Source organism: Syzygium oleosum, unplaced genomic scaffold (genome assembly GCF_021117445.2).
Source record: "Syzygium oleosum isolate NSW1041296 unplaced genomic scaffold, Sole_v2.1 Sole_v2.02, whole genome shotgun sequence".
Lineage (NCBI taxonomy): Eukaryota > Viridiplantae > Streptophyta > Magnoliopsida > Myrtales > Myrtaceae > Syzygium > Syzygium oleosum.
Genome location: NW_026607486.1, coordinates 18,925,779 through 18,946,515, shown reverse-complemented (window position 1 = coordinate 18,946,515; position 20,737 = coordinate 18,925,779). Strand labels below are relative to the sequence as shown.

The 20,737-nt window shown below is 41.6% G+C and overlaps 5 protein-coding genes across 7 annotated transcripts; 3 read left to right on the top strand and 2 right to left on the bottom strand.

Annotated features, from left to right (window-relative positions):
• Positions 1-248: 248 nt before the first annotated feature.
• On the top strand, positions 249-6,900 carry LOC115663466 (uncharacterized). Of its 3 annotated transcripts, none has more exons than XM_056308189.1 (10): positions 249-417; positions 799-870; positions 992-1,597; positions 2,562-2,762; positions 2,838-3,005; positions 3,149-3,541; positions 4,575-4,654; positions 4,951-5,314; positions 5,743-5,955; positions 6,372-6,900. In XM_056308189.1, the coding sequence occupies exons 2-10, from the start codon at positions 826-828 to the stop codon at positions 6,699-6,701; spliced, it is 2,400 nt and encodes a 799-aa protein (XP_056164164.1). In that variant the 5' UTR covers positions 249-417; positions 799-825; the 3' UTR covers positions 6,702-6,900. The 3 variants fall into 3 exon arrangements, with proteins under 3 accessions (XP_056164164.1, XP_056164166.1, XP_056164167.1); XM_056308191.1 differs by having other exon boundaries at positions 789-870; XM_056308192.1 differs by lacking the exon at positions 249-417 and adding an exon at positions 431-572.
• A 1,874-nt stretch (positions 6,901-8,774) lies between these two features.
• On the top strand, positions 8,775-11,420 carry LOC115663449 (uncharacterized). The gene is made up of 2 exons (XM_056308899.1): positions 8,775-10,558; positions 10,677-11,420. The coding sequence occupies exon 1, from the start codon at positions 8,790-8,792 to the stop codon at positions 10,194-10,196; it is 1,407 nt and encodes a 468-aa protein (XP_056164874.1). The 5' UTR covers positions 8,775-8,789; the 3' UTR covers positions 10,197-10,558; positions 10,677-11,420.
• Positions 11,421-12,546: 1,126 nt separating this feature from the next.
• Positions 12,547-14,834, top strand: LOC115672998 (uncharacterized RNA-binding protein C1827.05c). The gene is made up of 9 exons (XM_056308407.1): positions 12,547-12,715; positions 13,071-13,172; positions 13,281-13,395; positions 13,493-13,548; positions 13,827-13,874; positions 13,968-14,065; positions 14,248-14,317; positions 14,413-14,523; positions 14,681-14,834. The coding sequence occupies exons 2-9, from the start codon at positions 13,074-13,076 to the stop codon at positions 14,729-14,731; spliced, it is 648 nt and encodes a 215-aa protein (XP_056164382.1). The 5' UTR covers positions 12,547-12,715; positions 13,071-13,073; the 3' UTR covers positions 14,732-14,834.
• A 1,032-nt stretch (positions 14,835-15,866) lies between these two features.
• Positions 15,867-16,648, bottom strand: LOC130137390 (uncharacterized). Its single transcript, XM_056308409.1, has 2 exons — positions 16,192-16,648; positions 15,867-16,068 (listed from the first exon to the last, which is right to left on the bottom strand). Exons 1-2 carry the CDS (start codon positions 16,585-16,587, stop codon positions 16,000-16,002), a joined length of 465 nt encoding a protein of 154 aa, XP_056164384.1. The 5' UTR covers positions 16,588-16,648; the 3' UTR covers positions 15,867-15,999.
• A 2,885-nt stretch (positions 16,649-19,533) lies between these two features.
• Positions 19,534-20,300, bottom strand: LOC130137391 (uncharacterized). Its single transcript, XM_056308410.1, has 2 exons — positions 19,874-20,300; positions 19,534-19,750 (listed from the first exon to the last, which is right to left on the bottom strand). Exons 1-2 carry the CDS (start codon positions 20,267-20,269, stop codon positions 19,685-19,687), a joined length of 462 nt encoding a protein of 153 aa, XP_056164385.1. The 5' UTR covers positions 20,270-20,300; the 3' UTR covers positions 19,534-19,684.
• Between the last annotated feature and the right edge of the window lie 437 nt (positions 20,301-20,737).

Genomic DNA, 20,737 nt, shown 5'->3' with positions numbered 1-20,737 from the left:
ATAGCTTGTCAAGTCAGAATGCGAATAGGTCGCATTGCATATTAAAATCGCCGATCAACTCAAGTCGGTCCGACTTGAAAATCAAATCTTATTTGATGCGACACTAAGCCAAGCTAATACGTAGCATGCCTCATTTAAATTCCGGTTAATCATCAAATTAAATATTTTTTTCGGCCAAAAAAAAAATTAAAATATTTTAACTCCTAAATTTTTATAATCAAAAGTCACAAAATCAATCCCAATTTCTCAAACCGACTAGCGAACATTCCGAGCATCGAAACGCAGATTTGGCTCTTGCGTTTTTGGCAGAGAGAACGCCCGGCTCTCCGCCGCCTACTTCTCCGGTTTCGCCGCCGCCTTCTCTTCAATCTTCCGCCTCCGCTTCCGCTTCGACGTGCAGTTTCGCGGAGGCTCCAGGTATTCGATTCGATCACTCTGGCTTCCGCTTCCGCTTCCTCGTCCCCCTGTTCTGATTTTCTGGCGAGATTGAGCTCGGGGACAGTTTCGCATTGAATGCGATTGGGGCTTGAATTGATGGAAGCTCGATAAGGGGCGACGCGTGGTGCTCTAGGGTTCGTGTGGTTTTGATTGCGTTTCCTCAATCTTTTGCCCTTTTTGCTGCTGATCCTTGTGAATTTGGAAATTTCAAATGGAGCGATGTGCTTTTCGTGTGTGTCCGTTTCGATTGTTTTTCAGTATTTGGAATGCTTGATCTTCAGTGCAGCAGATGAACGGAAAAAAGAACGGTGTATGATGCCTGACAAGCGCGATTTTTTCCTTATTTTTAGACGAATTTAGTGCTGCGGGAGGAGTGAAGTGGGAACGATGCTGTCCGGAGTCAAATTCATTCCTCGTGACCAGATTGATGAGGTCTTGCCTCTCTATCCTTTCGTTTTTCTTATTCTTACATTTTGAGTTTCGGTGTTTTGTGTCGAGAAGGAGACTGATTGCTTGCCGTTGTCCTATGTTTTTATCGGCATTTTCGTACCAGAGACAGGGTGAAAGCTCGGATTCTGCAGCAGAGGGCCGGAGGAGATCCGGCGGTAGGAAGGAAAAATACAGTAGAAAGAAGAAAGGTTCTCGATACGAGAGTTCAGATGATGAGGAGCTCCAGCAAATAAGGAAGGCGTCTAGGAGGAAGAAGTGGTACTCCTCTGAGGAGTATTCGTCTTCTGGTTCAAGTGGAAGCGGCAATGACAACTCCCCGCAAGACGAAAGAAGGCGTCGTCATGACCGTAAAAAGAAGAAGAAGAAGATTGATGCTAAAGAATCGGATGGTGGGTCTAAGAGCAGGAAGAGGAAAAGCAAAAGTGGTAGGAAGACTTATGAGGATTTTTCTTCTTCTTCAGGTTCTGAAAAATCCGATAGCTTCGACGGTGATGCTAGGAAAGAGAAACATCGGAAAGGTAGTAAGAAAGATGGACAGAAAAAGGGGAAGGAAGGAGCTGAGCAGAACGCAGTCGAGGGTGATTTTGATGACCAGAAAATTGTGAGGAGAGAAATGGGGTTAGAATGGATGCTGAGGCCTGAACAGAAGACTGAGAGAAGCCCACCAATAACTGTTGATATAGAGCCGTTGGAAACTGCGAATGAAGAGGTACCTAAAACACATTATATCCTCTTCTACATCTTTTAAGAAAAGATCATTCTAAACTTTCTATTGAGATGCCGAATAGATCCACTTGGCTGTCTAAATTAAGAGATAGGGTGGGGTTGCCTCATGTGTAGAATTTAGCTAACTGCATTTTTTACCATAACATTGTAGCGTTTGAAGTCACTGTTTTCTTCAAAGTGACCATAATCCATATTTGGCATCTCTTAAACACTGCCCTTAACATATAATGCTCGGTTTACATGTGAAACATTGGATGTGATGGGCACCACATCCAACAGATAACTGGAGTCTAGAGCACAATACCTCGAAAATTGATAGAATAACAATTTGACGGGGTAAAAAGAATTGAATTCTTGCTTGTGCTCTGTTACCATGAACCTGTGCTTCGATACCTTTTGATTTTTACCGTTTTCCAAATTTATGCTAGGAAATGGGCCACAGTGTCTATCCAGCCTAACTATTTACAATTTCTGCCCTTTGTAATTCTATGGCTTTTGGTTTGTCTTGATGAGGGTGGAAAATGACTTGATCATGAGAAGTTCTTTGTAAGTGAGAATCATCAATTGGCTGGGTATAAGAATTTCAGTTTAATTTTGGAATGAGCTTCGGTTCATTCTACGAGCAAAATATGTATACTTGAAACTATATTGAACATTCACTAGTGGGGGATGGTCCAGCTTGTTGCGTTGCCTTCCTATTATTTTGCGGTCCTCTATCATTTTGGAAGATGGTTTTTTGTTCTGATATTTGGGTGTTTTATAGATTGCAATTATGCAATCACTCTATTTATTTTTGAGTTGGTCGTTCATTTAGATTCAATTCATTTTGGAATGATTAACCTGCTTATGCCTATGTCTATCTATCTGATGCATGTTGTTCACTTGTTACTTGTGTTTGCTGGTTAAAGTTTTTATTTTTTAATGTATATGATCTGCTGCTCCACCAGGCAATGAAGGCAAATCCGAGGGAGTTAAATCCTTATCTAAAGAATAATGGGAGTGGTTATCCAGAAGAAGATGAACCAAAATCTGGTGGAGACCGGCTTATGCCTTCATCAGTTATCGGGGATGGAGGCGCGAGTTGGAGGCTGAAAGCTTTAAAACGAGCGAAAGAGCAGGCAGCTAGGGACGGACGAAATATTGAGGAGGTATCCACCTGTTGCAAGCATAGGCCTTAACTTTAGAAACAAGTTCTGAACTTCTCGTCCAATTTCACTGTGCAGGTTGTGGCTGAACGTTGGGGGTCCCTGGGTCATCTGGCGGTTTCTGCTGCTTCTCATAGAGCTGCTCCTTCTCGTGCTCATTTGGATTCTATAAGAAACAGAAGGAGAGGGGTAATGGAAGAGCAACAAACAGCTGGCCAGAATGAAGAAGATGGCAACACTAAGAAGGTATCTGCCATAAATGAAGAGCGGAATTGCTTTTCCTGTTCTTCTTTTTACTAGTATCCTTTTGAATTTTTAAATTTGAATTATGAGAGCCCTTTCAAGCACGTTAAGAACAGTCTCATAATCTGTTTTCTGGGGATTATCAGAATACACGAAACTATTTGAAGGATGTCTCTCTTCGCAATCCTGACATGCGGGTACCAAAAGTTGATGACTCATTATCATGGAGAAAGCGAAGAGGTCAAAATCTATCTGCCAGGGATGCTGATGCCGAGCTCATTTCTTCCGCCATGTCCAATTTAAACAAGTACTCTAATGATGGAAGCTTCATGCAAACAACTCTTGGTCAACAGAGAAACGTATCTGGTGATTCTTCATCTTCACAACCTGCACATCGCAGGAAAGTGGATATGTTAGAAGAAAATAAGCCTCGCGAAGCAATTACACAAGTGAATGAGGGGTTAAGTGCAAACCAGTTGGCTGCTAAGGCTTTGCAGCTTCGTATGAAAGGAAAGCACGACGAAGCTGAAAAACTATTGGTTAGTTGATATTTCCAAATTCTGATTGTATATTTTAACTCTTAGCTCTTTTAACTGAAGGTTGCATGCAGTCTCTTCTCTTTCCCTGTTTGCTTTTTCATAAGTATGCTCATGCAATTTTTCATGTGTGGAGACAATTGCGCTGTAAGGGATTTAATGACGAGGGAGTCCACAGATGCTTGCTTGATATTTGTCATGTGAGCAGGGATGGGGAGAAACGTGAATGAGTTGTATGTCTCTTGCCATGATTGTTTTACATGTAACACTTTATGCTTGCTTCCTCTTTGAAACTAAATGTTGGAAACAACATGTCAACATCCAGGACTTATTTTGGATGAAAGAAGGCCTAGAGGCTCCTGCTTGTTTATTTTCCCAATTCTGTAGCAGGGATTGTTTCAGAACAAGCATATAAGATGGACAGCTTTCATCCGTTATTTTTCTTTTCTTCTTTTGCCCTGAAACTTGAATTGTAAGATGGACAAGTATAAAGTTGTAGAGGACTTAATCAATGGGTTGACCAGGGGATTAATGAACTTTGCATGGAGATCATCTATGATTTTTGTGTATGTACTATGTAGTTAAAAGATTGTTAGATTTTTGTGAATTTCCTCTTTTGCAAAGTCAATAACCCGCAAGCCATTGCTTATTTCTCAGAAAGTCTGCTACGTTTTTTCAAAGATAACCACATGTCAGTTTTTTCTGATGATGAATGTGGTAACTTGCAAAATGGATTAGGAATTGCGTTGTTGTTTTTCAGTTATTCGGGGGGAGCCTAATGTTTAATTTTTTTCTGCATATATCATTTGAGTTCCTGCAGTCAACCAAATTATTGTTGCCATCTTGATTTATATTAGAGCAATCATTAAGGTGGTTTATTAGAGTGCAGTGTGGTGAGTTGTAAATTATGAGTGGATCTACTGATCTGTACAATAAACATGCCTTAAGAGGGTACTCAAAAGATTGCATTTCTTCTTTTTTCCAAGTCAACCAGTGACACTAACATGCAATTGTTTCGATTTTCCCTCTATGCCAGCAAGAAGTGGAGAACTTGAGAAATAAGCAGCTTATTAGTGATTCTTCACTAAAATCACAGAATGAGGGAGGCACAAACAGGTGAGAGTTTATCATGCTTTTGTCTGCTCTTGTTTTGCTCTCTACATCAAATTTGAGGTCCATCCTGCTGTCTTTCATCTATGATTGACTACAAAAGGAAAAGCAAAAACAAAAAGTGGCTGATGAAATTAGTGGGAGTGGGATTTTATTAGCTGAAGTGGAGAAAGATTTTTTTATCTCGCTGCCACACCTTTCTTCCTCTTTTTCTGTATGGATATTGGTAAATCATATGTTGGATCAATTAATATTGTCATTCATGTATATGATATGTCTTTCCCACTTTGATTTGTGTCCAGGAATGTTTTATATGATGTATCTCGTCAGCAGAAGGAGGAGGAGGAGGATGCCGACAGGCATCTAGCTAAAACAATAATGCAAAATAGGCGTTTTAGCACTTCAGGCCAAGCAGATGATGAATATGATTTTGATGGTCCCCCAAGGAAAAGGTCTCAGAAGAAAGGGGCTAGCAATGAACAGAAGGCCACCCAGACTAGCTTTTTGGCAAAGCGCATCTTGACTCAGCAGGAACGCTGCTTTTACTGCTTTGAGAATCCAAATAGACCAAGACATCTAGTTGTTTCAATTGCGAATTTCACATACTTGATGTTGCCAATGCAGAAGCCTGTTGTGCCCGGCCATTGCTGCATAGTCACAATGCAGGTGTGCTTTCCTTGCACTTTGATCACAATTTCTACATTTTGTTAAGATTTGGTGGTGCTTTCTATTATTATAAGAGCCTGTATATGTAATACCTGGAAATACTGTTGCTCCTTGTGGACAACCATTCATTTGTCAACAAGGAGGCCTAGATAGGACTCTTTACTTATTTAGGAGAGTCCTGAATGGAATTGAAATATTGTTGCCAGTCATCAATACAACTTAGGTGCAGTCACCTCTAGGCCTGGCTTTATCAGCATTTGGGCATGGTCAGAGTAATTCATGTCATACGCCTGGTGCATTTATTGCTAATGGATGTACCTCAAATTGCCTAAATCACTTCTTCTCGTGTATAACTTGCTTGTCAAGCTCTTTTGTTTGCAACGATCTTTTCATTCTGAGACCTTACTGATGAATCATTATTATTTCAGCATGAATCATCCACAAGAACTGTCGATGATAATGTGTGGGAAGAGATCCGGAACTTTAAGAAGTGCCTAATTATGATGTTTGGAAAGCAAGAGAAGGATCTTGTGTTTCTTGAGACGGTGATGGGTTTGGCACAGCAACGACGCCATTGTTTGATCGAGTGCCTTCCGTTACCGAGAGAAGTCGCAACGGACGCTCCTCTTTACTTCAAAAAGGTAATTGACAATTGGCACGCTGCTTCTAAATATATCTGTATTGCTGTCTTGATGCTCTCTTTGCTTCTTTGCCCCCGGGTCCCTTTTGTATTTGACCAAGCTAGAAATCACAGGATGCCGACCTGGCTTAGAAATTCTCATGTTTGTAAAAGAGCTACCGCATTGATGAACGAAAGCATCGGTCACATATCATCATGCGATTATGTTTGAGATTGACTTGCATGTGAACCATACATATGCTCGGACCCTTTCTGTCCATCTTCATTCAATCGTGCTTCGGGCGGGTCTCATGTTCGTTATGATCCCACTTAAAAGCTCGCGCTTAATACGGATGAACTTCTGTTTCTTTGTTGCTGAGACATGGACTATAATCATCTGAGTGCTCTTTCTCGTCCCTAACCACGGCCTTGTTTCAGGCAATCGACGAAGCTGAAGATGAGTGGAGCCAGCACAACGCCAAGAAACTCATCGACACTAGCGCGAAGGGGCTGCGGGCTTCCATCCCAAAGGACTTCCCGTACTTCCACGTGGAGTTCGGCTTGAACAGGGGCTTCGTTCACGTGATCGATGACGAGAAGGATTTCAAGAGCAGCCTCGGCCTCAACGTGATCAGGGGGATGATGCGTCTGCCCGAGGAAGACATGCATCGGCGCCGTAGGTCCGAATCTGCGGACACACAGAAGCAAGCGGTCGCGAGTTTCATGCAAGATTGGGAACCATTTGACTGGACAAAACAGCTAGATTAATAAAAAAAAAATTTGTCAAAAGATTTGTAAATGTTTGCCTAGAGTTTTGGGTATCATTCGGATCAAGCTGAAGGGTTATATAGCTATGTAGCGTACTTGTTTAAATTTGTAAAGAAGTTATATGGGGGAAATTAAAATATTGTTCATGCCAACAGTTATAAAGATTGTTTAACGAAAATTGTTCTTTTTAATTACTTAACTCCGTCTACTTCACGGAAAATGAATGACTGAATTGATACAAAAATAAAGTTATTTTCATTGTAGACAAGAATTTTGCTAAAACACTCTCCAATATAGTATTGTGACCATTTTACCTATCATGGGTTCTACATTTCAGCAGCCTATCGGTTCCCTTGGTGTCCTTTTTTTTGGTGTCTTCTTTTGTGGGTCCCACTTTCTGTAATCTGCATCCTTCTCTTCTCTTTGTTGGAGGCAATTTTCTTCTTTTCACGCGCTCGGTGAAACATGGTATCCTCCGATAGAGTTGGGGAGAGAGTCAGGGGTTGAGACGACCTCTGAGTGGCGATTTCTTGCCACGGTAGTTATCGCCACACCTGAGATTCGAGTCCAAGACGGAGAGGATCCGTCCGTCAAAGACAAGCCATCGAACTCCATCAATCATGACTCAATATTTTTCTTCGAATCATCATTTCAAACCCAACAGAGTTTGCAATTTATACGTTTGTTAAAAGCTTCGGTGCAGTTTAAATTGGGAATCACAATGAAAACAATAGAGAAGCATTACTTATGAAGAAGCGTAAAAACAAAATACAAAAGAAGATGCACATCCTATCAGAATGAATATATTGACTTGTTTGTAGCTTGAGTGATCTTGCAATTTCATTGTGACACATTATACAAGCTCCAAAACTTAAGTAAGCATGGAATATCCAAACAGGCATAAGAAGAACTGGTGTGCAGAAGAACTGGTGACCATCCTGGCAGGTATCCTCACCTGAATCTATAGTACCCCACTTCAATCAAGAACACGTAAAAGAACTCGGTACGCAAGATCAAATCCAGGTACCACACGAGCACCGGAGACAAGACAAGACGTGGACTAGGACAGCAGCGAGCCGGAAGTCACTTAACACGTGCGCCACCTCGTCAAGCACGTGATAACCGCCTTCCAAGCACAGCCTCGAATACGATTTGCCGCAGTAAGACCTGCCTCCACTGCCACCGCTGTCGAGCGCAAACCACTTGGCTGCCATGTGCCTCTCTTCTATTCGCTGCTCGATCAAAGCTCACCATTCAATTGGAGAGGTCAAAGCAGACGCCGCCGAGGAAGGTCTCTGACAACGAGTCCCAGAGATCTCCAGCGTGGAGCTCGCCGACTTAGCTTGTTGTGGCCAAGCGTACAGAACTGATGCCACCCCGACGAGCCAGTCGGCTTGCCGAGGCAGTGAATCGCTGGCTTTGAATGGACACAGTGAGTCAACGTGTGGATCTTCACGTAGGGGTTGTCATTGTGGGCGAGACCTCGCGGCTTGACAACCTTTATGAATAGGTACCGCATTGGCTCCACCAGATCGTACAGATGGATCCTCTCCGTCTCATATGCGAACCTCAAGTGCGACGATACATACCTCAGCGAAAAATCGCAGCTCGAAGGCCACCTTATAACCGTAACTCCTTCTCCAACTCTCGCGCTCTGTATCCTCAATTCGCCAGAAGATACCATGTTTTACCAAAAAGCGTGGAAGGATTAACTGCAACAAAAAAAAAAACAGAGAATGATGAAGATCAAAAAACGCGGACCGCAAGCGAAGAAACCAAAAAAAGACATCAAGGGAACTTTTTAGCCAAATTAGGAATAGAAAAAACGCGATCCGAATTTTTATTGACTAAATATTTGAAGTAATTTATGCGATTTTTTTAAGAAAAATATTTTTTAAATCATTTATTTTTCGCGAAATAAACGGAGCCTAAATTGATAAAATCTAATTAAGCTGATTGGAATTATTATATAAAACCTGATATTTTTTTATCTTTTATGTAAAATTCCAAATACACTATGTTTTCAATAAATAAAGAGAAATCTGGTTTTGCCAACGGCGCTAACCACTTTGGTTCTGAACACCACCAATGGCTCTGGACAGGTCCACCTTCGAAACCCTCGTCCCTTCGCGCTTCGTCGCCTTCACATTCCCCGATCCTTCTTCTCCCTCCGCCGCCACCGGCCACCGCCTCCTCCGGGTCGCCGTCCTGGACTCCCCCATCCGGCCGCCCGCCTCGCCCCGGGTCGCCGCCATGCTCGTCCCCTCCCATCGCGAGCGCGACTGGATCTTCTCCACCGAGTCCGGCCACCTCCAGCTCCTCCTCGGCTCGCCCGGCCTCTCTCGCCTCATCCTCATCGGCGAGCAACCAGTCGATGGGGGCGGTTCCGGTCTCGGTTTCCGCCGCCAGATGGAACGCGATCGGTCGCGTAGGGAGGGTCTCGAAGAGAGCTTGAAGCCTCTGGTTCTGGCTCTGTCTCCGAGGATTTGCTTCGAAAGCGGAATGCCGGAGGTAACTTTCTTAAGCTATGAAGATGATTTGGTCGCTAGTGTGATACTTGAAGCGTGCATTGGTGAGTTTGTTGGCGAAATGTTAGTTGAAGATGTGGAGATAGAGAGGGGCAGTGGATGCGGAGAGAGGGAGTTTAGAAGGAGATTGAGGTTCAAAAGAATGCCGAATTTGGTTCAGACTCAAGTTCGTGTCGTACCACGAGAGGATCGTGGTGAGACAGGGAGATGCTTGGCAATCGGGGAAATGCAATTCAGAATTGATGCTAGAGTGTTGGTGCATCCATATTTGGCTCCCATGGTGGCGAGTCTATCATTGATTGGTTTTCACATCGATGAACAGATTCGGAAGGGGTTGAGGCCGAAAGCATTTTGTGCTGGTGTCGGTGGTGGTGCTTTGCTTGCTTTCTTAAGGGGTCAATTGGGTTTTGAGGTCTTGGGAGTAGATGTTGATGAGGTGGTTTTGAGGGTTGCGAAACAGTATTTTGGGCTTGAAGATGGTGACTTTTTGAGTGTTGTAGTTGGGGATGCAATAGAATTGATAGAAAGACTTGCAAGCTGGAAAACTGAGGGCACTTTGGTTGCCAAGTATGGTCGTGATTTGAGTGTTGCTGATGGTATTGATGGTAAATTTGATGTTATTATGGTGGATTTGGACTCAAGTGATGTCAGAACTGGATTGGTAGCTCCACCTCTAGAATTTGTGAGGAAGTCTGTTCTGCTGGCTGCCAGATCACTCCTTTGCGCGTTTGGAATTCTTGTAATTAATGTGATTCCTCCTAATAGGTTTTTTTATGAAACAATGATTAACGAAGTGAGGGCTGTCTTTCATGATCTGTATGAAATTGATGTGGGGAATGGGGAAAATTTTGTGGTTATTGCCACAGTGACATCTATTAGGGATTGTTCTGGGTATGATGTTTCGTTTATCATGAAGCTGAACTCGATACTTTCCGGTGCTTACATGGACTCCATTAGGAAAATCTGAAGGCCTAGGTAAATGCAAGTTTACTCTAGGAGAAAATAAGAAGTTTTCAAATCATTCCCGTCAAGCATAGTTGAAGAAAAGATGACTGCACCTTTGGCACGCAGTAAGAGCTTAATAGTTTTTCTCAACAAATTTTGCCCTTGGTTATCGTCCTTGAACCCTCATTTCCGAGAGCCGTTGGTTCGTTATTTTAGCAGTGCTGGTTCTAAGGGTCAATGAGTTTGTTGGTGTATGAGTGTGATTTTCGAGATACAGTGAACCGACCTTGCCATGACTCGGAGACATAACTTGAAGAGGCTGCTGTGGTTTCGAGATGGAGACTAATTATCACCTATGGTGGTTGTCTTTGGACTACTGATGTCGTAAGACTCACTCGCTTTTGGAAATCTGTCTGTTGCTTGTTTTTTGCCCAGAAAGTTCTTCTCTCCCTGACGTGATGAACATCGATATAAATTACAGACTTCATTTGCTGATCTGCAGGTTGTTGAACAAAAACCTTTGAGAAGGAATTGTTTCCATCACTGCAGATAACCAGAAGTGGGAGTTGTCATTCGCTTTAGAATGTTGAATACGTAGAATGTATAGCGCCATTTGGTTGTGGGGAGATGAGTGGCTAGTGTCAAGCACACTTATAGGGAGGTCAGCAAATGCAAATTAACAGATGGTATTCCCTACTGGGTAATGTTGAGCGCCCATTTGGAAAAACGAAAGCACTGTCCAGGGTTAGAACTTCACTCGGCAATCTACGCGAGAAAGAATTCGTGGATATTGAACAAGATGCAGGTAAGATGCAAATTGATTTACTTTGATGGTTTCCTTCCAGAAGTGATGCAGAATTCGTGTCTGCTTGGTCGTATTAATCCAAAAAGTCACTGGAGTTATGGAAGTTAAATGGGGCAGTTGCTGTTCAATTGAAAATGGAGCTTCAAATGTTGGGAGAACACCTTTCTTGTTACAGTATATAGTTGGGACATTTGGAAGGAAAAGATGCAGTGGAGCTTTTGAGGATGTTGAAGGCCCGTCTTAATGTCTTTAAAATATGGGGGGATTGTCCAGCGGTGTCGAAGCTTCATCTCCGATGTACAGCCTTCCTACCATGTTGGAGAAATCGTTGTTGGAACATCATACTCCTATGTGACATACAGTCATGTTGAAGAATATGTTGCTGTTTAGGTACGGAAAAAGAAATGTTTTGGTGGCTTGAACATCCGGGCCATTATTTGTAGATTTCTAGTCATAACGATCCGAATAGATATCTATTGCGAGATTATGTCACATTTTTCCTGAGATTATTTTTGGTCCACAACTTACTACAAATTTCAATCAATACATAAAGGTTGCTCTTAACCATAGCTAGCAAGGATATAAAAATGATGCTAGATAAATGTACTGGAAGTTCTAAAATTGATCATAAAAGTGCAATTGAGTTTTAAAATTTTGAAAAAGGGCAATCAAGTGATAAGATTTATCAAGTTAGTTCAATTGGGCATTTTCATTAATTCCGTCCAACTAGGTTAACGGAAAATGCCGACGTGTATCTTATTACTTCTTAAGACAAGTGGTGACAATGTGGCGTCTACCGAGCGCCATGTTAGAAAATATCAAAAATTAAAAAGAAATATAAACTAAATTCTATTATAAAAATGAAAAGGCTCAAAGTTTGACAAAAAACACAAAACTACAAAAAAAAAAACACACACACTTGAATTAAGGCCTTGCAAGTGGCTACCACCGCAGCCTATTGCCAAAAAGGGCCGACAGAGGTCGTCTGGGCTTGCCAATGGCCAGCGCCCCTCCCTCGAATCTAGGCCAGCAGGCGGTCGTCGGGGGCCACAGAGGCCTCGTCCGGTGTTGACAAGAGTCGTCAGGCTTCAGCTTAAGCGCCACTCCTAAGCTCGAGAAATGAGCTTGTGAAAGATGAAAGACTTTCCTTCCTCTTTTCTTAAGAAGACAATTCATCGAATCATTGAGAAAAAGAAAAAGAAGAAGAAAGGAGATCATTTAGTTACACTTACATAAATAACTTTTTTGTTTATCCGTTCATATGAAATAGATTGTTTGGATAGTTACGGATAAAATCAGCTATTTCAAAAATGAAAAGCGGTATAATCTATTATATAGAAAACAAACATAATAACGTATTATTTAAACATTGCACTTTTTTTTTATATCTAAATATCAATATCATCTTTTGGATGGTTAATGATTATTATTCCAAAATTTGAATTAAAAAAATCATTGGAAGTCTGCAAAAACTATAGAAAATAGAGGGCAAATCTATTTTGCGTCAAGTAACTTTTTCTTGGTTGATTTTTCCCCCCGAGATATATAGATACAGACAGTCCAAAAACCCTCCCTCCAACCCAAAAAACCCTAATCATCTCCCCCACCGCCAAACTCTGCTCGCCCCCCGCCAGGCCGCCGCCACCCCTCCTCTCTCTCTCTCTCTCTCTCTCTCTCTCTCTCTCGGCGCCGGAGACTGCGCGCCCGTGCACGGCTGCTTCCTCTGCGTCGCTAAGGTACGGTCTTGTTCTTGCTTCGTTACGTTTCAGTCGAGACTCAGGCGGCGGTTCTTCTTGGCGGAATCGTCCGTTTTCGAATCGTTTGCGTCTCCTTGTCCAGCTTGCCTCTCGAGCTGGGGGTTCCCCCCCTTTTCGGTTTCATAGTTGAACCCCCCCTGTTTTTTTTTTGGGCCTTTTTACCTCGTGAAACTGGTGTTTGCGAATCTCGGGTCGACCGTGTTGTTTAACCTCTGTGCTGGTCTCATCTGAACGCCGTTGGTCCTTTTCTCTGTTGTTTAAACGATGTGACGGCAACCCACTTCTGACACACCATGTGAGAAGAGTGATGCTTTTTTTGGTGTTGTGATTCCAGAGAATGGGGGTGAAGGCCAAGAAGGCGATGAAGAAGTCGTTGAAGAAGGCTTCCACGCGGTCGGCGGTTTCGAACAGTAAGACGGAAGGTGTCGATTTCTTGGTATGCCGAAAATTTGGCTTTAATTGTTTTCTTCTTGTGCTTATGCTTTGTGAGTTGATGTCTCTGGGTTTTTTTTTCCGATGAAAATGATTCCTTTTTGCATTGAAGCCATTGGAAGGTGGTCCGGGGCATAAGCTTCCCGAGGAGAAACCTTCCCAGAGTACTTCGACGGTTCTTTACATTGGTCGTATACCGCACGGTTTCTATGAGAAGGAAATTGAAGGTAGTTCTCACTCTCATCTACTGTTTAAAGGAATGTTGTAGCTGTCGATGATGTCAGGGGATAACACATCTTTGCCCTTATTGCTTGCTTACTACAGGTTACTTCAGTCAGTTTGGTACTATCAAGAGGTTAAGAATTGCCAGGAACAAGAGGGTCAGGCTCTGGAAACTTGTGACTGTTATTCTTTGTGAGCGAGGATAATCTAATATGATCAGGCTTGCTCCTTTGGCATTTCTGTGATAGTGCCAAGAAGGATGCTGCGAGAGCCTTAGGATATCATTTTTTTGCATTTGCTGTTACTAGTTTTGCTTTCTGGAAGCTTTCTATTTCAGCCTTTGATACCGTTAGAAAGCCTTTTCCACAATTATATATCTACATCCGCATGAAGACTACTTTGACATACTCTTGGTGTTTGATTTGTTTTCTTGCAGACTGGAAAGTCGAAGCATTTTGGTTTCATTCAATTTGAGTCTTCAGAGGTTTGGCTTGTCTGGACATTTACATTTATCTTTCGGTGCCTTCATGGACCCATCTATAGGATGATTAGTAAAATTGCTTTTTCCTATTTGCAGGTGGCAAAGATTGTAGCTGAAACTATGCATAATTATCTACTGTTTGAGCACTTGTTGCAGGTTCATCTTATCCCTCCAGAGCATGTTCATCCGAAAATGTAAGTTCTGTGCACTATTTTGTTTCCGGATTCCTCTTTTTCCTGTGTACCATCGGCAAACCCTCGGTAGTGAAGGAAAAGACATGCCCATCTTACTTGAAAGAATGTTAATCATTAGTATTCCTTTTTGTTGGGATTTTTCATGATTGATTTGCTGATCACCTGCTTTCCTGTTCACTCAGATGGAAAGGTTTTAATTACCGATATAAACCACTGGATCGGGTCCAAGTTCAGCGGAAACAGCACAACAAGGTAGCTGGAAGAATAATTAAAAGTTGTGGTTTTTTCATCTTTTACGAATGATAGTACGTCCCATCGGTGAATCCATCTTCGGTTATAACTTGCAGGAAAGAACATTGGAAGAACATAAGAAGTTGGTCGAAGGAATTATGAAACGTGATAAAAAAAGAAGGAAAAAGATAGAGGAGGCTGGTATCGACTATGAATGTCCAGATATTGTAAGAAGCAACTGCTTTTCTTTTACTTGGATATTTTAAGTGTTTCATGCTTTGGTTTCATGGTTTTTTATGATGAGATGTGTGATTTTGCTTGATTGATACTTGCGTTGGTTTCATAGGATCTGCTTATTATTGTTTGTGTTCTCTTGATTTGTAGGTGGGTGACACCCAGGCAGCACCGAAGAAGATCAGGTTTGATGAAGAGTAGCCCTGGTGCGAAACATGCTTTCTTGTTTTCTGTTTTCACTTTTCTTGTAAACAATGGAAGAGCTATAATGGTAATCTCAGCGTAATCCTTTATGTGTTTGCAATTCCTGTCTACCTCATTCTTGTTAATTTCGTCAGCTTTTGGAATACGTGAGCTAGGGCATGTTTTTTATGGGAAAAGCAGAAAGGTTGAAGCAAATTAAGAGTTGCTTTGAGTTATATTTTCCATGCCTTCAACGGTTGAGATGCTTCGGAAGGAATACTCCTGGACCATCTATTAAAAGCCACCGCCGGTCATTAGTTTTGGCTACTTCTAAATTCCCTTGTTACCGTTAAATTAGGTTGTACAAGGTTTTCAAAATGTCAATACTTATTGTTGTTGAAGTATTTGACTATCTAGACATCATCTTTTGTAGCTTAAAAGCTTTTGTGTATTGACATGGTCTCTCGTGGAATCTATACGATGTAAAATTAGCAGATAGTGCTCGAATCTTCAAGTTACGTGTGTTTTGCCTCACAAAAATTTTTCTTCACGTTTCTAAGATTAGGATTTGAACAGCACCTTTCAGCCACTAGCACTTTTAATTAAGCTCGGCAATCATCCATACCTTCGACCATTCGTAGTATTTTGTATCAGCTGCAAGGGCAAGTGAATATATAGTATATGCATGTCATTCCTTGAAGTCCGAACTCCAGAAGAAAGAGCTTTCTTACCGGATTTTCTAGCTAGTGAATGCGTCTTTGTCTCATTCAAATGGAGGATCAACAGTGGATAGTCTTTTTCTGAAGCCAATTGAGGGGACTTTGAGCTTTAGACTATTTGAACAATGAGTCGTTCAGACGTGCACAGACGTTAAGATTTCAAGTTTAAAAGCGACTTTTTATGAAGTGTTTTTGGTATTTCAAGACCAAATTGTTTTCACCATGATCGAAATTAAAGCTTGACAAGCGAACACCTAAACCAGTTAGCTGGTTGTTATGTCACTGGCCATGCGGATACGTGTCATGATTCATGAATTTAGTGTCTGGATGATCATTCGTTAACTTGAAGCATTAGTTATCTAATTCTTAAGCGAATCATCGCTTAATTTATCATCAAATTCTAAAGCAGGAGACCTAAAAACCGAGAGAACAGAAAGGAAACTAGCAATCGATTATCGTTAAATTCTAAAGCAAGAGACCTAAAAACTGAGAGAACAGAAAGGAAACTAGCAATCTGTCATTTAGGGTCGAATATTTCTTAAGCAATGTTCAGAATGCTGATCCTCTTTAATTTTCACTTGATGTTTCTGCTCCTCCTGAAGCAGCAGCTTCATGAGGTACCCCACAGTCGCCAACCTGCACGCAGAGCATAGTATGACTCGGCCTCATTTTGAATTACAGTGCATTATATCTTGGCACAAAAACCAATCTAGTCAAGTTGTAATGGTATACTTGCATGAGAACTAACTCGATTCTTACCGGTTGGATCAGAAAGCTCAAAGTGCCATGCGGACCATCCTCTGCATCATATAGAGACCAGCAATCGATTTCTTGTCCAATGAGGAATCCATTCGCGGCGATGACTTGGTCCCAACCAGGTTTCCGGAACCGAAAACCGGGCATATCTCGATGGTTTCTTAGTACGACGTCATGGTGTATAGCTGGTGTGTAACACCACACCATCAGTCCATCCCCAGCGACGACATCAAGCAGCGGCCTCGGAAGACTTCTTAGGTGGTAGCTGGAGATTACCGTGAGAACCAACCCTTTCGTAACGTCATAGTTTGACAACTTCTTCCTAAAGAGAAATGTCAGTGCCCCATTTTGTGGGTAGTTGAGAATCTTATCAGGCTGAGGGTTTGAAGCACCCGCCATCGTTATCCTCTGAACTCAATTCTCAAGTAGTATTATTTCGGAAAATGAGATGATATGTTACGGGGGCTCGGCTCTTCTATTATAAGGAAGAAAGAGATGCCATCTGTGTGAGCTTGCATAGTGCATGAAGACGCCGGAGTGGAAACACGAAATCAGAATGCACGAGAAGGTAGACTGACTCAGAAGCAAATGCATGAGGCAGCTTGAGCAACTACTGTGTCTTTGGTTTATACACTATATTTTGTTATAGAGCGGGCCTAATCGGGTTGGGTTGGGTCGGATCCGAATTGCAATGACCTTGCCAGGTAGAGTGAGCCTATGTGAGAAGACTCAATTCGAAATGGAAATTACTCACCCAAGAGGGCGCAAATTGTGCTGTGGACCAATAATGAGGTCTATTCTGTTAGCTTGAATTAGAATGATCCTTTTTGTACGAGGACATGGGAAGGAAATAATGATATATTGTTTGCTTTATTCCCCTCTTACGTGCACTAAGATGCTTTAGGACAACCTTTTGCTACACTACGGCTACGCGTGTGCGTCGGTCGGGTCCAACCCGGGAACCAACCGGTTCCTAGTTCCACATAAGTAACCGGACGGACGGATCGGCCCATATTAGTTAATCTATTAATATTCTAAAACAAACCCTAAATTAGTAAATTAAGTTTCAATTTTCACTGAAATAAAGTACTAACTTCCATTTATTCATAAGCAAACCTACGCATTCGTCCATAATTTTGTCTGTCTATACTGCACCGGCCTAATTCCAATGCTCCCAGCACCTCTAGGCTTTCATTTACCCTAGATGATATTCCATATCACAAATGACATGGACAAGTGCAAGAGTTCTATCCTTGGATGAATGTCATATCGTTGAATCCATAAGTCGGTCATTTTGACATACTTTTGGAATTTGTTAGCAGATTTACGAGTAGTCTGTTAGATTGGTGGATGAACCTTCCACCAGCTGACGAATCTTTCATCTATATTTCATAGGCAACCCAGAAGATCTCTTCAAGCAAAAAAGAACAGAGTTATTTGAAAGAAAATACTGTTCTTGTGAAGAAAGTATTTTGATAGGCACTTCAAAAGATATTATGCCCTAGCTGGAGACCCAGCTTTGAAGCCCGTTTTCTTATCCTTCATAACAAAGCTAAATGTTAATATGGTACACAAATTCTTCCAGAGCAAATATAGAAGAACCCTTGAAGCATCGCTTGGAGAAATCAAACAAAGTTTTCATGCTGAGTTATGCCTACGTAAGAATGCATTCAAAAAATTTACAGAAAACACCAAAGCTCTTGACAAAGCCTGCAAGAAGCTGGGCCTGCAAATCAAATGCGGTCGTGAGGATCCCTCTTGTCACCGCTCAAACAAGAAGGAGAAACAGTTCAAGAAGTATTCTTCCAAAAGGAGGAAGAGAAGTACATGAAAGAGAAGAATGAATCTTGTGCAAGTGGTTGAAAAAAGAACATGCATCTCTCTTGAAGTAGACAACCTTGAATCTATTTTCTTCCTTCAAGAAAAGAAAAGGAAAAGTCAGAAAGCAAAAAAGAAAGAAAGAAGGGAGCTTGCTCGGGGAGAAGGGGAGAGAGAGAGAGAGCGAGAGCACCGAGAAGAGTGCGCATATAAGAAGAAAAGGGATAGCGATTTGCGTTCCCGATTCAAAGGTTAAATGTTATCGGAATTGGCTCAAATTTCACTATATTATTCGTGAGACAGAGAGCTACAAGTTGATCAGCTTCGTTTATTGAGAACCTCCTCCAAATTGTCTCTCGTTTTCTCCAATCGCGATTAGGGTTTCTTACTTTAATTGTAGTTTCGTGGTGATAAAATATTTTTGTATTATTGATGTTGAGCTTGTGTGACCAGAGAAAAACTTTTGTGTATCCTACTATTCTTCGTGATTAGTGGAAGTTTTAAGATGGTTTGTGATTGTCCTGCATTGGGTTTTTCATGTAAAATCTTGATGTTGCATTTGTCTCTTTATCATTTCAGCATTATATTTACACACTTTAATGTTGTATTACTGGAATATATTGCTGATTGTTGCTGGGTTTATTGGTCGGTTTTGTTTTGGTATTGGGTTAGTTCTTGATGAATTGTTTCCTGGTTCTCCCCAACAGAAGCAAACTAAGAGATGCTTTGATTTATATTTTACATGCCTAGGACGGTTGAATTCTTACAAAAGCCACGGTTATTAGTTTTGGCTACTGTATAAATATCTTGTTACCGTTGAATTCTTGAACTTCTTAGGTTGTACAAGGTTTTCAAAATGTCAATAGTATTTGATTATCAAGACATCATCTTTTGTAGCTTAAAGCTTTTGTGTATTGACATAGTCTCACATGATATCTGTACGATATCAAAGCAGCAGATCGTGCTCGAATCATTCAAGTTACGCTTGTTCCGCCTCACAAAAATTGTTCTTCATGTTTCTAAGATTAGGATTTGAACAACACCTTTCGACTATTAGTACTTTTAATTAAGCTGCGAGGGCAAGTGAAAATATATACTATATGCGTGTCATTCCTTGAAGTCCGGACTCGAGAAGAACGAGCTTTCTTACCGGATTTTTTCTAGCTTGTAACATCCTCACTCAGAACATGTCTTTGTTTCATTTAAATGGAGGATCAACAGTCAATATGCGACTAATACTTTTCTGAAGCCAATTGAGGAGACTTTGAGCTTTAGACTATTTGAACAATGAGTCGTTCAGACGTGCACAGACGTTAAGATTTCAAGTTTAAATTCTTGGTATTTCAAGAGCAAAGTGTTTTCGCTTTGATCAAAATTAAAACTTGACCAGCGAACACCCTAAACCGCTTGTTATGTCACTAATCATGCACTTTATTTCTATTCGGGCACATGTCATGATTCATGAATTTAGTGTCTGGATGATCATTCGTTAACTTGAAGCAAGTTAAGAAGCAAGAAACTCAGGGATGCGAGTCAGTTATCTAATTCTTAAGAGAATGATCGCTCAATTATCATCACATTCTAAAGACCATAAAAACTGAGAGAACAGAAAGAAAACTAGCTATCTATCACTTAGGGTCGAATATTTCTTAAGCATTGTTCAGAATGCTGATCCTCTTTAACTTTCACTTGATGTTTCTGCTCCTCCAGAAGCAGCTTCATGAGGTACCCCACAGTCGCCAACCTGCATGCAGAGCATATTATGACTCAGCCTCATTTTGAATTACAGTGCATTATATCTCGGCACAAAAACCAACCGAGTCAAGAAGTTATGGTATATTTGCATGAGAACTAACTCGATTCGCACCGGTTGGATCAGAAAGCTCAAATTGCCATGCAGACCATCCTCTGCATCATATAGAGCCCAGCAATCGATTAGTTGTCCAATGAGGAATCCATTCGCGGCAACAATTTGGTCCCAACCAGATTTTTTGAACTGGAAATTGGGCATATCTCGATGGCTTCTTAACACGACACCACGGTGTATAGCTGGTGTGTAACACCAGACCATCAGTCCATCCCCGGTGATGACATCGAGCAGCAGCCCCGGAAGACTTCTTAGGTGGTAGCTCGAAAATGCCGTGAGGACCAACGCTCTCTGAAAGTCATAGCTTATCAACTTCTTCCTAAAGAGAAATATCAGTTCCCCATTTTGTGGATAGTTGAGAATCTTATCAGGCTGAGGGTCCGAAACACCCGCCATTGTTATCCTCTGATCTCAAGTAGTATTATTTCGGAATATGAGACCATATGTTACGGGGCTCGGCTCTTCTATAGGGAAGCAAGAGTTGCCATCCGTGTGCGCTTGCAATGCGCATGAAGAAATTGGAGCGGAAACACGAAGTCATAATGCATGAGAAGGTGGACCTACTCAGAAGCAAATGCATGAGGCAGCAACTACTCTGTCTTTGGTTTATACCCTGATAAAAAAAATGTCTTTGTTTAATATTTTGTCATGGAGCGGCCTGGTCGGGTTGGGTTGGGTCGGGTATCAATGGCGATGATCTAGCCAGGCAGAGTATGCCCATATAAGCACTATTTCCTGAAAAATCAATTGCCATTCATTCCTGATGGGTTTTGTGCTCATTGGGCCGCCCATGTTGGGCCAAACCCAGCCCATTAATCTTGAAAGAGCCTATGAGAGAGAAATAACCTCCGAGGTAGTTATTTG